The sequence below is a fragment of the Moschus berezovskii genome, chromosome 12 (genome assembly GCF_049115385.1).
Source record: "Moschus berezovskii isolate FMDL1 chromosome 12, NW_MosBer_1.0, whole genome shotgun sequence".
NCBI lineage: Eukaryota > Metazoa > Chordata > Mammalia > Artiodactyla > Moschidae > Moschus > Moschus berezovskii.
In genome coordinates, this window is record NC_142471.1 from 10,382,141 (window position 1) to 10,399,421 (window position 17,281).

Here is a 17,281-nt window from a genome sequence, read left to right on the forward strand (position 1 = left end):
ATTCTGTAATAACCTATATGGGAAAGGAATCTGATAAAGAATGGATATATGTATATATATAGCTGAATCACTTTGCTGTACACCTGAAACTAACACAACATTGTAAATCAACTATATTCCAATATAAGATAAAAATTAAATTTAAAAAATGGCCTAATCAAGCTTACAACTTTTTTAACAGCTTCAACAATTATTAAATAAAAAGGCAGTATTATATGTAATCTAACTTCCTTTGGAACAAAGATGAAGACAGTTAAAGGGTAATGGCATAGTGGTTATGTAGTAGTAGGTATGTGGTCTCATAGGATTATTCAGTGTGTATCTCTTCTTTAAAAAAAAAAAAAAGAGGGGCCCGGGGGACTTTTTCCATTTGGGGACTTTTCTTCTTTGTGTGAAAGTAATTGATTTCCAAAGTGAATGAATGTCTTTTTTTTTTTTTTTAATTCTCAATTAGCTACCAATTTCTTTTTTGAAAACAAGGAAGCACATCAAATTCAATTCAGTAATCATTTTTGAGCAGCAGCTATGTAATTAGGTTTGGGACTAGAGAAGGGGCTGAGGCCTGGACTGAATTCTGAACAAAGCCATGTGCTGGAGGAGAGGGAGGCTTAATCATGCTACAGTTGTAATGACCATCTAATCCTCATTTAATGAATGTTTATGCAGAATGGAATATTAATGTCTGTCTTCAAACAGTGTTTTCCCAGCCTATTATCAATAAAGTGAAACCTCAGCTATTGAAAACTCATTTCTTGCCATTAATGGAGAAGCTCAAGAAAAAGGCAGCGATGGTGGTATCAGAAGAGGACCATCTGAAATCTGAGGCCAGGGGAGATATGTCTGAAGCCGAACTTCTCATTCTAGATGAGTTCACCACACTGGCCAGAGATCTCTATGCCTTCTATCCACTCCTGATTAGATTTGTGGACTATAACAGGTAGACAGTGGTCCCCAACCTTTTTGGCACCAGGGACTGGTTTCGTAGGAAATAATTTTTTGGGTTGAGGGTGATGGTTTCCAGATGATTCAAGCACATTACATTTATTGTGCACTTTATTTCTATTATTATTGCTTTGTGATATATAATGAAATAACTGTGAAACTCACCATGATGCACAATCACTGGGAGCCTTGAGTTTGTTTTTCTGCAAATAGTTCCCATGGTGAAGAATCTGCCTGCTAATTCAGGAGACATGGATTTGATCCATTAGTCGGGAAGATCCCCTAGAAAAGGAAATGGCAATTTACTCTGGTATTCTTGCCTGGGAAATCCCATGGACAGAGGAGCCTGGTGGGCTACAGTCCATGGGGTCGCAAAAGAGTCAGACACAACCTAGTGACTAAACAGCAACAATATAAAAGGAGTACACAACATAAGATCTCTTGTATGTGCAGTTTACAGTAGAGGTCTAATGCCGCTGATGCTGTGACAGGAGGCAGAGCTCAGGCAATAATGAGAGTGATGGGGAACAGCTGTAAATACAGATGAATCTTTGCTCATTTGCCTGCAGGTCACCTCCTTCTTTGCAGCCTCGTTCCTAACAGGCCATGGACTGGTAATAGTCCATGGTTTGGGGATCCCTGAGGTAGAATGTTCAAAAGTGATTTAATGTCTCTAATTCAGTCATAACTCTCCTGGGTTCATATGTCCCAGTGGAATTGCTTCATTCACTACTTAGCAATGAGATTTTGCATGAGGATGACATTACAAGATGTTTGTAGATAAGTGAATTTTGCCAAGCAAAAATTACAGTTGGAGATCCCATTCTGGAGCAGTCCACCTCTCATATGTGAAAGCTAGCAGTTTGTCAGTTACAATGTTTAAATTATTTTAAAGGTTACAGCTGTACACTGAACCATTTATGAGCTCTGTGGGCAAGCACGATTACCCTCGGTTTACTTGGTTTTGAATTTTGGGAGGTGTTTTTTTTTTTAATTAACTTTAAGAAGTAACTGAGGCACCACTTTATTATATGATCCAGGGCAAAGTGGCTGAAAGAGCCTAACCAAGAAGCAGAAGATCTTTTCCGCATGGTTGCTGAGGTGTTTATCTACTGGTCAAAATCCCATGTAAGTAGGAAAATATTGACAATGCTTACTGTTTCATATATGTTAAGGACTTATAAAATTTGATCAGTTTTTCAATCCCCTTAGTTAATACCTATCACAGTTTCTCCAGCTTGTCTCATAAGTATCATTAAACTGGTGAGGAGAGAGACAAGGTTTCCCTGGGGAGTTTGAGGCACTATAAGCCTTCTGTTGAGTTTTGTAATTTATCTTCAGTCACAGAGATTTTTAATTGCCCTGAGTATTTATCATAAGCAGTAGATTTTTAGATGAATGTCCAATGATACTTTTAAGAATAAGAAAAAATCTGAATATGTGCTTTTGAATTTCATGAATATATTTAAAACACAAATCTTTTCAGTTCAGTTCAATTCAGTCGCTCGGTCGTGTCCGACTCTGTGACCCCATGGACTGCAGCACACCAACCTTCCCTGTCCATCACCGACTCCCAGAGCTTACTCAAACTCATGTCCATTGAGTCAGTGTTAGCATCCAACCATCTCATCCTCTGTCGTCCCCTTCTCCTCCTGCCTTCAATCTTTTCCCAGCAGCAGGGTCTTTTCCAATGAGTCAGTTCTTTGCATCAGGTGGCCAAAATATTGGAGTTTCAGTTTCAGCATCAGTCCTTCCAATGAATATTCAGGACTGATTTCCTTTAGGATGGACTGGTTGGATCTCCTTGTAGTCCGAGGGACTCTCAAGAGTCTTCTCTAACTCCACAGTTCAAATGCCTTATTTCTTTGGCACTCAGCTTTTTTTTGTAGTCCAACTCACATCCATACATGACTACTGGAAAAACCATAGCTTGGACTAGATGGACCTTTGTTAGCAAAGTAATGTCTCTGCTTTTTAATATGCTGTCTAGGTTGGTCATTGTTTGTTTGTTTGTTTGTTTTTTCCAAGGAACAAGTGTCTTTTAATTTCATGGCTGCAGTCACCACCTGCAGTGATTTTGGAGTCCCCAAAATAAAGTCTCATTGTTTGTTTCCCCATATATATTCTAATCCAAATTTCTAAAAGTGAAACTATATAGGTATCCATAAGATTAATAGTAAAATTAGAATGTTAATATGAGCTGGATGTAAATTGAGGCTTAGTCTATTCTCTGTCCTCAATAAAATCTTTTATTACTTATCAATTATTAATATATGTAGATACTTACTATGAAGCTGTTTTGTTCGGGTTATGCTTCTTTAAAAAAGAAGGACATACTGTTATATTGTTAGCCTCTCTTTTAAAACTCTGTGGTTTCCGCTTTTATTCTATATTTGCTTTAACTACTACCACTCCTTAAACACTTGATTTTGCTGGTGTTTTTATGTTCCTAAATTTAAAGTGAATAAAATAATGTTAGGGTACATGAAAAAATAGTTAAAATATCTGACAGAAAGTCGTGTTATAGTTGTGCATGCCCTTAGTAAATCTGTGTTTATTCCAAAAACAGTACATATGCTTTTCATCAAGTAGTTGGAGTTCGAGTATTCATTTTATCCCCTGGTAGCTGTGTGACTTGGTTACTTAAATTTCCTAAATCTTAGTTTTCCCATCTTTAAAGCATTCATATTTCTATCTTAGTTCCCAGAATTGTTTTTCCCAGCCAAGCATCCTCACTGGATATTCAACAACTATTTGTTTCCTTTCTTTATGTCTTATATATTAAATTACTACTTATCTTGGTAGAAACTTTGGGGTCCTGGGTAATCTCTAATTATTTGAACTTCTTATCCTGTGATTTTAATTGAAACTTCCTTTGGAACTTCTCAGAATTTCAAAAGGGAGGAGCAGAACTTTGTGGTGCAGAATGAAATCAACAATATGTCTTTCCTTATTATGGACACCAAGTCAAAGATGTCCAAGGTATGACCTATTACCTGTTTTATGTTCTAGAAAATGTTTGAATATAATGTTCATTCATTGACTAGGTTGATATTTTTTAGATCTTTTGAAGGTTTATACCTGGAATTTGATAGATTTGATAATATTGTTTACTGACTAAAAACATACCCACACAGGTATACGGATACCTAGACTTGTAATCAGGTGTGGTAAGATATATAGACATGAAAATGACTATCACAGAGGAAGGTATTATTCACAGTTTCCTGGAAGCAGAAGGGTCAGTCATGAGGCAGAGGGAGGAAGGGTAAAATGTGAACAAGAACCTTTATTACGGTTTCTGTGGGAAGGACCAGGCAAGGCAGGGTAAGAAGGTTTAGAATTGGACAGTTTGAATAATTTCAGTGGGCTCTGGGGTGTAGGGACTGTTTCTAGTTGTCTGGTGCCTGGTCCTTGGTGATGAGGGCAGGTGGACTGAGGTTCAGGTAAAGGAGCAGATTGGAGGACAAGGACTCTGGATTGACTGGTTTGTCTGTGAAAGATGTGCTTACAGGCAAGTAATTTTTTATCTCTAGGAATTGACTAGCTCTGGGAGTAGCAATCAAAAATCAGCAAGGCCCAATATCGGGGTCCAGCCCCGATATGACCCAGGGTATCCTCGGGATGAACGGCGTCGGCGTTAGAGAGAGAGAGAGAGACAGGGGCTGATGATTCCTTGGTTTACGCTGGAAACCAATAAAACCCCAGCATGGGGTTTGCTCTGTTTACGTAGGCCGCAGGCGCCCTCTCGAATCGCCGGAGGCACCCCACCAGGGCACCCCCTCGAGTGAGTCTTAGAAGCCCAGGCAGATAAGTAAACTCAGAGGGCCCAGCGCTCCAAGGATCTCAACCAGAAAAAGGAGAATAGAGAAAAGGATGGAAAGAGAGAAAGAACGACACGGGGAGACCAAACTTCAGTGAGCAAGGCCCAAAACTTTATTTTCCAGTGCTGCTTTTATACCCTAAGTTATGCGCATAAGAAACAGAGAAAGGGAGGTATAGATTCACACCAAAATCACGTGGGGTCAGCAGTCTTGACCCTTATCAGGATCAGGGCTTATTTTTGTGTGATAAAAGTTTTAGGTGATTTACATCATCTTCTGGCCAGGGGGCCTGCTAACAGTTTATGGCCCTCTTCTCCTGACAATAGGTTAGTTAGCAAGTAAAAGACCCTTTTTTTAAGGTGACTTTCCTAAAGTTAGGTGCATAACAAAGTTACATTCCTATAAGGCACCGGTGTAGTGAGCTGCAAGAAAGGAACTTATTAACTTAAGATCTGATGTGATTAAATCAAAGGTTACTACTTATATTCTCTATATGTGATTAATATATTTCCAAGGATACAATAGATAGAGGAAACTTTGCAGCAAGCATTGATTCAACAATGAAATCTTTTTTAGTACTACTCTAATGATTTTAACTTTTTCAACAGATTTCTGTATATTAGAATATTAGGCTTTCTGTCCTTGCATGGCTGGGAGGCTATAAACAGTCACACTCATAGTTGTAAGAGCCCGGACAAACTTGTCATGCAAGTTAGAAAGCTATCAGAGGGGCTTGGGTCGGAACACTCCTATTAAGCCGAGGAGAACTTTTAAACTACAGTTCTGAATTAATGTTTTCAGAGAAAGGTGGTTGGGGGAAGCCCCCGTAAGTATTAGAGGACTTGGTAAGAGGCGTAAGATAGTAAAGCAGTCAGATTCCGGTTTTCTTTGGGGTAGATGCTCAGGTAAGTCCAGGGGGCTCCTCGAGTCCTGATTAGCCTTTGCCCGTCAGGCCTCTTCCCCAGTTGACCTTTGCCACGGGCAGGATTCCCCTCGCTGGCTCCCGGCATCTCCCCCTTTTTTATTTCTTAAAACAGCCAGATGTAGTTCAGCTGCGAGCTTCTGAGTGCTCTGCCGGAGAGTTCTGACGACACAAGGAAGAATTATAATGAGAAGCAAAATTACAGCAGCCACAGCAATATAGCTGAAAACAGTAGATAGAATGTTTTTTCCAGAAATGAAGTTAGAGAAAGTATGAAAAAAGTCATTTGCTACTCCTGCAGCAGTAAAATCTAGTCGGGAGTGTTCCAAGGTCTTTATCTGATTATGAAGTTTTCCTAAATCTAAACTAATGCTGGAACTGTTCCAAACCCCCAAAATGTGGTTTTTAATTTTCTCCCAGTCATAATCTGTTTCGTTTACTCTGAGGGGTGTAACACATATCCACCGATAGTCTGCGTGACAGGACAATGCCAATTTTACTTTTAAAGCCTGTAATTCAGTCCCAATATACATCATCGCCTCTTCTAGGGCTGCTGCTGCTGCTGCTGCTGCTAAGTCACTTCAGTCGTGTCCGACTCTGTGTGATCCCATAGACGGAAGCCCACCAGGCTCCCCATTCCCTGGGATTCTCCAGGCAAGAACACTGGAGTGGGTTGCCATTTCCTTCTCCAATGTGTGAAAGTGAAAAGTGAAAGTAAAGTCGCTCAGCATTTACCCTTATTTCTAGCTTCCTATCTATAACTTCCTGTGTAGCTAGCATTAAAGAAACATTTTTGGACATATTGTCAACATATTGAGCAGTATGTACTTGTTGAGTCAATGACACTGCTGCTGCAGTAACAGAAGTGATTGCTGCTACTAAAGCTGAAATTCCTAGGATAAGCAAGCCCACAAATCGTCGTGGTTTCATTAAATCTTGTAGTTGTTGTAGCACAGCAAGACCATAATTATCATACCAATGAGTAGTTATAGTTACAGGCACCATTAGATAGGGTGGACGTTGTAATACCACAAAAGAGCAGACATTATATTGGGGAGTCAGACAAGATGAGAGCATACATTGTTTACAAGACACTACATTAGGCCCGCCTGAATAATTCATACATATATTAATTTTTTCAGAGTGGTTAGTAAAGAGAAAAACATAGGGAGATGGGTAAGCAAAAATATTCTTTGGTCAAATTAGAGTAATGGGGGCAGTAGCGGCAAGCAAAGTACAGAAGCAAAAATGCATTACAGGAGAATTAAGTTCTACATTAGGTTACAGCGTCTAATCTGAAATCACACCCATAATATCATTTTTTAGGATATCTGGGAAATAGTTATTTCCCAGGATGTTTGAACCATAGCTACTTTATTTTGACTTTTAATAAAATTTTTTTATTTTTATTTTTTTTTTTATAACCAAAGCAGATGTCACTATTAATGACGTCAGTGTTTTTCTAGGTATGAGAAGATGCAAGAATTGGAAGTCATACTCTGGACCACTGTCTTACTAGCCTCCTGATCCAGGAAAATATTCCCTCTTGTTGCTTTTTCTCATACCCAGAGTCACACTATTACAATTATTGATCTCATATGGAACTGCATATCAGCATTATATCACAGGCTCAGTGAAACAAGTGACATAGAAAATAATATAGCCATAGCTAGCAGTTATTAGTAAAATAAGAATTATCAGTCAAGAACTTTTATTAGATAAAGCTTGGTATACCCCAAGTCACCTGACTTCATTTGTTAAATGACTATAGCCTGGTGTTAATCTCCTGGTTGTACATTATGGAGCATCTGACCTTTATCGAACTGTCTCAGCAGTGAGTCTTAGTAAACACTAGACTTTAATTAACAAAACTAGAAACTTAATTTATCAATTTACAAAACTTAATATTAGAGGTCTAAGAAGTCAGGAAAAATGATCATACGAATCAGGTCCAGCATCTTGGGCAAGCTGTCTACCTCTGATGTCATCATCTTCTCATCCTGGTGTAGTGTAATTTCTTCTGAAAAAAGTCTTTCTATCCAGGTTGGAGACAGTCCCTTAAATTATGTCTTTTTTTTTTTTTTTTGTCCTGGTTGCAGGTCATGAGACATCTGATCTTCATCCAAAGATGAAGTAATCTACTGAGATAAGCTTCAGAAACAAACTTAGGGTGTTCTTTAAGAATTCAATTAAATTTTATATTAATATCACATAACAGCAAAGATCCATTCAGGAGATGAGTCTTAGTAGATACAGACTTCCATTAACAAACTTGAATTCAACATTCATTGAAACATCTTTTTTTTTTTTTTTTACTCTCATTTTTATCAAATATAACCAAATTAAGACTTGTTTACAAAATAGATCTGTTCTCAATAAACTTGACCTGATTATATATATAACCATAGAATTTTTTTTTTTTATTTTTTTTTATTTTTTTTTTTTGCTTTGCTGAAACTTTTATGGAGTCTCAAACTTAACTTTAAAATAAAAACCTTTCAGGGCTAGGAAAGTCATCCCAAAGGCTTATCACAGATTTTGCCTAACAGATCTAAGTGAATTCCTCCCTTATTTTTTAGTGAGATAACCTTTCTAATTTATGTGATAAAGTTATTGGAAGCCTAAGAGTTTCCAGTCTCTGAAGGGGTCAGATAAAAATGTTAAATGCTTTAATTTGTTTAATAAATACCATTTTACCAAATTACTGTTAAATCATAATTAGTTTGAGGGGAAGGTTTCCTAAGATCTGGAAAACACAGATTCAAACCAGTAATTTTTCAGAAACCATAAAAGTTATAAGCATATTTGCCAGTTCATTTGGTCCTTTTGATAACCTTTTTACAGTCATTAGGTTTTCCACTAGAATCTTTTAATTTTTTACCCAGTTCAGAAACTTATATTTATCCTAAAGTCCTTTCCATAAATCTTCTGGAAGAGGAAGAATTTTTACAAGAAACTTTGTTAGTGCTGTGATAACACTTTAAGATAGTAATCAGAATTATGGCAACATTTTACCTGAATATATCAGAATTTATGTATAAATTGTTTTTAGGATATCTGTATTAGTAACATCTACCATACAATATAGCCGAGATTTATTATTTACTTGACAATACTTTTTATGTAATTTAATCATGGAAGTTGAACCCAATTACTCTAATATCTCGCTTTGGGATGTTTCAGGGGCCCTCTGAAGCATCCCAAAGTTAGCTAGAAGCCAAAAGTGCTTTATCAGATTGATTTAGAAAGTTTTGTCAACAAATATCAGAAAGGTTTAGAGCATTTAGTCAGATGGGATTATAGGTCACTATGAAATAGTAGCTATTCACTCAGCCATAGTAACAATATAGGATTTCAGAGGAAAATATGGAACAGACCATAAAACTTAAATCTATTGTCAAATGCAGTTTAAAATCTCAAGAAAACGTTTATTTATACACAAAACTCTTTTCTTGGGGTCCACTTTTCACAAAACCTTTTTATAACTTTCTGTACCCATTTTTTCTCCCATCTTGGAACAGCCAACTAAGTCAGACCTACTACCTTTTTCTTTCATAAAATGTAACTTCATTCTTCATACCTTCTTTACTGAACACACCCATCTTACTTCCCTTGAGCAACCAAGAATTGACCTTTATATTAGCATTTTATAGATTGGTGAACATAAATACCAGTGATAACTTAAAAAAATTTTAGCGAACATCTCAGGATGGCATCAAACATTATTTATTAATAGTCTAAAACCTTTAGTTTTTTTTTTGTAAGTTAGTATTCAGTAGTGAATGTTTCAGAATCTTATTTTATTTGGAAATGACCTAGCTATTCAATAAATTTTTGTTATTTAATTTAGCACAACCTTAGAAATTTAAGTTACCAAAATCTAGAGAAACTGTTTTAGACAGACATTTTTAATCTTAATAGAATTTATCTAAAAGCTCATATCTCATTTACTTTTTTATTTTTTATTTATTTATTTTTTTAGAGGTACCTTTTTTGCCAACAAACTTATGACAGATATAATAATATAACAATATTTAACTTATAATAAACCTAGGTACAATGAAAATATGCTTAATGTTAATGACTCTTAGACATGTCTATATTGGATTAGCAAACAAACATTAATACTAGATATTTAATATTTAATATTTACCAGTTCACGTGACTCTGAAACTCAGGTTAATTTTTCTTGTACTTAGAATTGTCTGATTTGTAAGCGCTTATTTATTTATTTTTTAGGCCAATTAAATTAGAGCTCACAGCTTCAGCAATATTGTAAAATAAACAAGAAACAAAAAACAAAAGACACACACTGACACATACATAAATCCAGACAGACTTTAAAGTCTCTTGTTTCTTACAGGTCGGGGCACTCTGGCCAGTTGTCTGCATCAGGAGGAGACCAGGGACAAAAGTGTCCCAGTTGCGGCCGCTGGGTCTGGTCCATTGGCAGGCAAGCTGGCCCCTGAGTACCTCGAGTACTTTTTTTAAAAACCCAATTTTAACTGCATTCGGTCTTCATCGGCCCCAAATTTATCAATTTTTGCCAACATTCCCTGCGTAATATGTTCTGGGCCATGTCTGCCAAAGTATATTAGGTTTGAGACCGCGAGGGTTAACTCTCATATGCAAACTATTTGTAGTAGTGGGACAATGTGAACAAGAACGAAGAATCTCCCAAGCAGATTCTCGAGGAATCTTAAAATGATATCTTAAAGCCACAGCATTTTGATGGTGCAGTGAGTGAGAAGTTTGGGCCTCTTCAAAAGCAGAGGCCACTGTAATCTTGGTCAATGCATCTGCCAAATCATTGAAAGCATTTAAAGGGCCAGGCAGCCCAGAATGAGCTCGAATGTGGCCAATAAAAAATGGTTGGTTTCGCTTCCAAATTTGTTGCTGTAATTTAGTTAGTAAATGAAATATTGTGGTTTTATTTTCAGGCAGAACTGCAGTCTCAATATGTGGGAATAATCTGACTACATAATGAGAGTCAGAAAAAAGGTTGAAATCTTCTTTTGCAAACATGACAAAGGCTTCTATAACAGCTGTGAGTTTAGCTCTTTGAGCTGAAGTCTCCTGTGTTTGCAGAACCTTATGTTGATTTTTGTAACTATAGAGGCTCTGCCATTAGCTGACCCGTCAGTAAAGGCTAGCTGAGCGCCTGGAATGGGGAGTTGTCTGCACCTAACAGGGAAGATAACCGGGTGTCTAGATATAAAATTTAACAAAACATGTGAGGGTAAATGATGTAAAATTTGACCGAAATAATTTCCTATAGCAATTTGCCAATCTTTATCAAACATTAAAAGAGCATCAATCTGTTCTTTGTTATATGGAATTGCAATCTCTGATGGCTCTTTACCAAATAGTTTAATGCTCCGCCTTCTTCCTTTTAATATCAAAGTAGCTATCAGCCCCGGATTAGAAGCCACTATCTTTTTTGCTTGAGCAGGAAGATGGACCCATTGTAAGGGGCCGTTTTGCCATAAGACTCCCCTAGGTGCAATGGGGGTAGCTAAGCAAAAGAATTGCCAAGTGGCTGCTAAATCTATTTGTTTTACATAACTATTAGATAGGGCGTTTTTCACTGTAAGCAAGGCTTTTTGAGCCTCAGTAGTTAATTGCCTTTTTGAAGCTGGGTCGGGATCCCCGCGCAAAATGTTAAAGAGAGGTTTTAGCTCAGTAGTGGTTAATTTTAAGTAAGGCCGAATCCAGTTAATATCACCTAAAAGTCTTTGAAAGTCATTAAGAGTAACAAGATGATCTTTTCTTAATTGTAGTGGGGCATGAGTCACTGTTTCTGAATGTATAATCCTTCCTAAATAAGTTATGGGTGGGTTGGTTTGAATTTTTTTTCGGGGCAATTTTTAAGCCTCTAGCTGATAACGCCTGAGTTAACTCTTGGAGGACAGTTTGTAAATGAGCTCTATCTGGATGAGCTATTAAAATATAATCTATATAATGAATCATATATACCTGCTCATATTTAGCCCTAATATCTTGTATAGCGGTATTAACGAATTTTTGACATAAGGTGGGGCTATTTTTCATTCCCTGAGGTAACACTTTCCATTGAAACCTCAAATAGGGCTGTTTAAAATTTTCTGACGGCAGGCTAAAAGCAAATCGCTTTTTATCCATGGCGTTTAAGGGAATAGTGAAAAAGCAGTCTTGTAAATCAATTACAATTGTATTATATCCCTCTGGAACAGCTACTGGGGAGAGGAGCCCCGGCTGTAAGGCCCCCATGTCTTCCATAGTGGCATTAATAGCCCTAAGATCTTGTAAAAGCCTCTCAAGGCGCGGATCAAACTCATCTCCGGTGCTAGAGAGAACTCTTCTCTGGGGAACTTCCAGCGATGGTCTCTTGCCCCTATAAGGGGGGGGAGGCAAAGGGGGACGAGAATGTCCCACATGTTTGGTCTCTAGTTTGGGAGAGCCTTTCTGAGGTTTAGATTTTGAGGACAGTTTATTTGAGGATTTTTTTTTTCAAGCTTTTAGGAGTATCAATAGCTAAAAGGTATTCATCCTCATCAGAATGGTATTGATCTATTATCTCATCTAAATCTTCCTCATCTTGAGGAGGAGCAGAGGGTGAAACCTGTTCTTTTTCATCCCCGCTTTCTGAATGACTATTGGTGTTCTTGGTGGCTACCATAATCTTTAAGTCTTGATAACTAGGTATAGTCTCTTTATTTCCACTACTTTCTTTAATGGGTGGTCGTTTAGATTCATGGGCAGGATCTAGAGCATCTCTGATTATATTCCATAAATAAAAGGTATTGGTGGGCACTTTTTTTGGACCCTGCTGAGTATAGTAAATTTTTAGCTGTTTTCCCACCTTTTCCCAGGTATCTAAATTAACAGTGCCCTCTTTCAGAAACCAAGGACACTGCTCCTGAACAAAAGTAAAAAAGGATTGAAGATTAGCTTTTTTGACCTTAATTCCTCTTTTGTTTAATAGTTGTAAAATGACTCCCATAAAGAGTTGTCATCATTTTGACTTACTGTTACCCATGTCTGAAGTTTTAGTCTCTTAAAGAAAGTATAAACCCTTCCACTTTTACTCACCCTACCTATCTTATGCAGGGGGGTTCCGGAAACCCTAAGTGGGGTCCTAGCCGTCCCGAAAACTGGACAATGGGGGAGACTTACCCTCGGAAGCCTGGTTCGGGCGCCACTTATCGGGGTCCAGCCCCGATATGACCCAGGGTATCCTCGGGATGAACGGCGTCGGCGTTAGAGAGAGAGAGAGAGACAGGGGCTGATGATTCCTTGGTTTACGCTGGAAACCAATAAAACCCCAGCATGGGGTTTGCTCTGTTTACGTAGGCCACAGGCGCCCTCTCGAATCGCCGGAGGCACCCCACCAGGGCACCCCCTCGAGTGAGTCTTAGAAGCCCAGGCAGATAAGTAAACTCAGAGGGCCCAGCGCTCCAAGGATCTCAACCAGAAAAAGGAGAATAGAGAAAAGGATGGAAAGAGAGAAAGAACGACACGGGGAGACCAAACTTCAGTGAGCAAGGCCCAAAACTTTATTTTCCAGTGCTGCTTTTATACCCTAAGTTATGCGCATAAGAAACAGAGAAAGGGAGGTATAGATTCACACCAAAATCACGTGGGGTCAGCAGTCTTGACCCTTATCAGGATCAGGGCTTATTTTTGTGTGATAAAAGTTTTAGGTGATTTACATCATCTTCTGGCCAGGGGGCCTGCTAACAGTTTATGGCCCTCTTCTCCTGACAATAGGTTAGTTAGCAAGTAAAAGACCCTTTTTTTAAGGTGACTTTCCTAAAGTTAGGTGCATAACAAAGTTACATTCCTATAAGGCACCGGTGTAGTGAGCTGCAAGAAAGGAACTTATTAACTTAAGATCTGATGTGATTAAATCAAAGGTTACTACTTATATTCTCTATATGTGATTAATATATTTCCAAGGATACAATAGATAGAGGAAACTTTGCAGCAAGCATTGATTCAACAATGAAATCTTTTTTAGTACTACTCTAATGATTTTAACTTTTTCAACAGATTTCTGTATATTAGAATATTAGGCTTTCTGTCCTTGCATGGCTGGGAGGCTATAAACAGTCACACTCATAGTTGTAAGAGCCCGGACAAACTTGTCATGCAAGTTAGAAAGCTATCAGAGGGGCTTGGGTCGGAACACTCCTATTAAGCCGAGGAGAACTTTTAAACTACAGTTCTGAATTAATGTTTTCAGAGAAAGGTGGTTGGGGGAAGCCCCCGTAAGTATTAGAGGACTTGGTAAGAGGCGTAAGATAGTAAAGCAGTCAGATTCCGGTTTTCTTTGGGGTAGATGCTCAGGTAAGTCCAGGGGGCTCCTCGAGTCCTGATTAGCCTTTGCCCGTCAGGCCTCTTCCCCAGTTGACCTTTGCCACGGGCAGGATTCCCCTCGCTGGCTCCCGGCAGCCCAAGATGTCAAAGCATCAGAATAATAATGCTTAATAGACATACACATTCACAAAATTGCCAATCAGTCATGATGTACATCGGAGAAGGCGATGGCACCCCACTCCAGTACTCTTGCCTGGAAAATCCCATGGATGAAGGAGCCTGGTAGGCTGCAGTCCATGGGGTTGCAAAGAGTCGGACACGACTGAGCAACTTCACTTTCACTTTTCACTTTCGTGCATTGGAGAAGGAAATGGCAACCCACTCCAGTGTTCTTGCCTGGAGAATCCCAGGGACAGGGAAGCCTGGTGGGCTGCTGTCTGTGGGGTTACACAGAGTCAGACACGACTAAAGCGACTTAACAGCAGCAGCAGCAGCAGCAGCATGATGTACATATAATTAGTCAATGATATGCATTGATCAAGAGTAAATATATGTACATATATACACCTCAAAATAATTAGCTGCAATGTTTAATAAAGAGCCACATGGATAAATTCCAAATTCTCACACATGAAATGGGAATTTTGTTTTCTCTATCACTCAAGTTGGGGACTGGCATGTGTGCATATTTGCTCAGTCATGTCCAACTCTTCAGAGGACCTTTCAAAACACTGAAAAATATGTGCTTTTATCGTTTGCATTACCACTAAATAAGAAGATGAATATATTACATGGGATAGCACACAAGGTATGCTAGTGAATGGTCAAAGATGCAAATAGTATAGCACTCTAGCCAAGGAAATCAGTCTCTACCAACTCAACAGATTACTGAAGAGAGATGCCTTGGGAGAAGAGAGATGGTACCCCACTGAGCCCCAAAATTTCATCTGATTTGTTTCATTGATGATCACTGGGAAAATAAAACAGCATCATCCAATGCTCTAGTCTTATTTAGAGTTGTAAATGCCATGTATTTGACAGTATTAGTGAACTTGAAACTAATGCTAGCTGAAGCTTTGTGTCCCTAGTTGTCTGACTGCTGTGGGCTATTATTTTGTGTGTCAAAATCCCATGGATGGAGGAGCCTGGAAGGCTGCAGTCCGTGGGGTCGCTAAGGGTCGGACACGACTGAGCGACTTCACTTTCACTTTTCACTTTCACACATTGGAGAAGGAAATGGCAACCCACTCCAGTGTTCTTGCCTGGAGAATCCCAGGGACGGGGGAGCCTGGTGGGCTTCCGTCTATGGGGTCACACAGAGTCGGACACGACTGAAGTGACTTAGCAGCAGCAACAGCATGTTATTGAAACTCTCAAAATAAGATGAGAATTTCTTTTCTCTGGGAAGACAATAAGCCTGAAGAGTGAGGAGTTGCTCCTTTGGAAGATGGTATACTAAGAGTATACATTTCACAGGGGTATTTTGAACTGAAAACTGTTAGTGAATCACTTTGCTTGGTCATTATGTTGTCAGTTTAGACCAGTGTTAACAGAGGCATATGAGAGGCCATAAGAGGTCAGGGATTCTTCAATATTCACAAATCAATCAATGTGATACACCACATTAACAAATTGAAACATAAAAACCATATGATTATCTCAATAGATGCAGAGAAATCATTTGAAAAAAATTCAACATCCATTTATGATAATAACCCTCCAGGAAGCAGGCATAGAAGGAAGATACCTCAACATAATAAAAGCCATATATGATAAACCCACAGCAAACATTATCCTCAATGGTGAAAAATTGAAAACATTTCCCCTAAAGTCAGGAACAAGACAAGGGTGCCCACTCTCACCACTACTATTCAACATAGTTTTGGAAGTTTTGGTCACAGCAGTCAGAGAAGAAAAAGAAATAAAAGGAATCTAAATTAGAAAAGAAGTAAAACTCTCACTGTTTGCAAACGACATGATCCTCTACATAGAAAACCCTAAAGACCCCACCAGAAAATTACTAGAGCTAATCAATGAATATAATAAAGTTGCAGGATATAAAATTAACACACAGAAATTTCTTGCTTTCCTATACACTAACAATGAGAAAACAGAAACAGAAATTAAGTGGACAATTCCGTTCACCATTGCAATGAAAAGAAAAAAATACTTAAGAATAAATCTACGTGCGGTGATGACCCAGAGGGAGGATAAAGGGAGGAGGGAGGTGAGAGGGGGGTTCGGGGGGGGAACTTATGTACACCCGGGGTGAATTCATGTCAATGTATGGAAAAACCAACCAATATAATATTGTAAAATAATTTGCCTCCAATAAAAAGTAAATTAATTAATTAAAAAAAAAGAAACAAAAGACCTATATATAGAAAATTATGAAAACATCTTCACGACCAAGATAATCACGATGCCGTGATCACTCACCTAGAGCCAGACATCTTGGAATGTGAAGTCAAGTGGGCCTTAGAAAGCATCACTACGAATAAAGCTAGTGGAGGTGATAGAATTCCAGTTGAGCTATTTCAAATCTTGAAAGATGATGCTGTGAAAGTGCTGCACTCAATATGCCAGCAAATTTGGAAAACTCAGCAGTGGCCACAGGACTGGAAAACGTCAGTCTTCATTCCAATCTCAAAGAAAGGCAATGTCAAAGAATGCTCAAACTACTGCACAATTGCTCTCATCTCACACGCTAGTAAAGTCATGCTCAAAATTCTCCAAGCCAGGCTTCAGCTATATGTGAACCGTGAATTTCCAGATATTCAAGCAGGTTTTAGAAAAGGCAGAGGCACCAGAGATCAAATTGCCAACATCCACTGGATCATGGGGAAAGCAAGAGAGTTCTAGAAAAACATCTATTTCTGCTTCATTGACTATGCCAAAGCCTTTGACTGTGTGGATCACAATAAACTGTGGAAAATTCTGAAAGAGATGGGAATACCAGACCACCTGACCTGCCTCTTGAGAAACCTGTATGCAGGTCAGGAAGCAACAATTAGAACTGGACATGGAACAACAGACTGGTTCCAAATAGGAAAAGGAGTATGTCAAGGCTGTATATTGTCACCCTGCTTCTTTAACTTCTATGCAGAGTACATCATGAGGAACGCTGGGCTGGAAGAAGCACAAGCTGGAATCAAGATTGCTGGGAGAAATATCAATAGCCTCAGATATGCAGATGACACCACCCTTATGGCAGAAAGTGAAGAGGAACTAAAAAGGCTCTTGATGAAAGTGAAAGAGGAGAGTGAAAAGGTTGGCTTGAAGCTCAACATTCAGA

The 17,281-nt window shown here is 38.6% G+C and overlaps 1 protein-coding gene across 1 annotated transcript in view; it reads left to right on the forward strand.

The window, feature by feature from the left end:
* Positions 1 to 17,281, forward strand: part of RYR2 (ryanodine receptor 2) — a 537,004-nt gene that overhangs the window by 373,277 nt on the left and 146,446 nt on the right. The window contains exons 67-69 of the mRNA XM_088842508.1: positions 697 to 937; positions 1,983 to 2,070; positions 3,832 to 3,924. Of these exons, the coding sequence (XP_088698634.1) occupies positions 697 to 937; positions 1,983 to 2,070; positions 3,832 to 3,924 (422 nt within the window). The remainder of the gene's footprint in view (positions 1 to 696; positions 938 to 1,982; positions 2,071 to 3,831; positions 3,925 to 17,281) is intronic.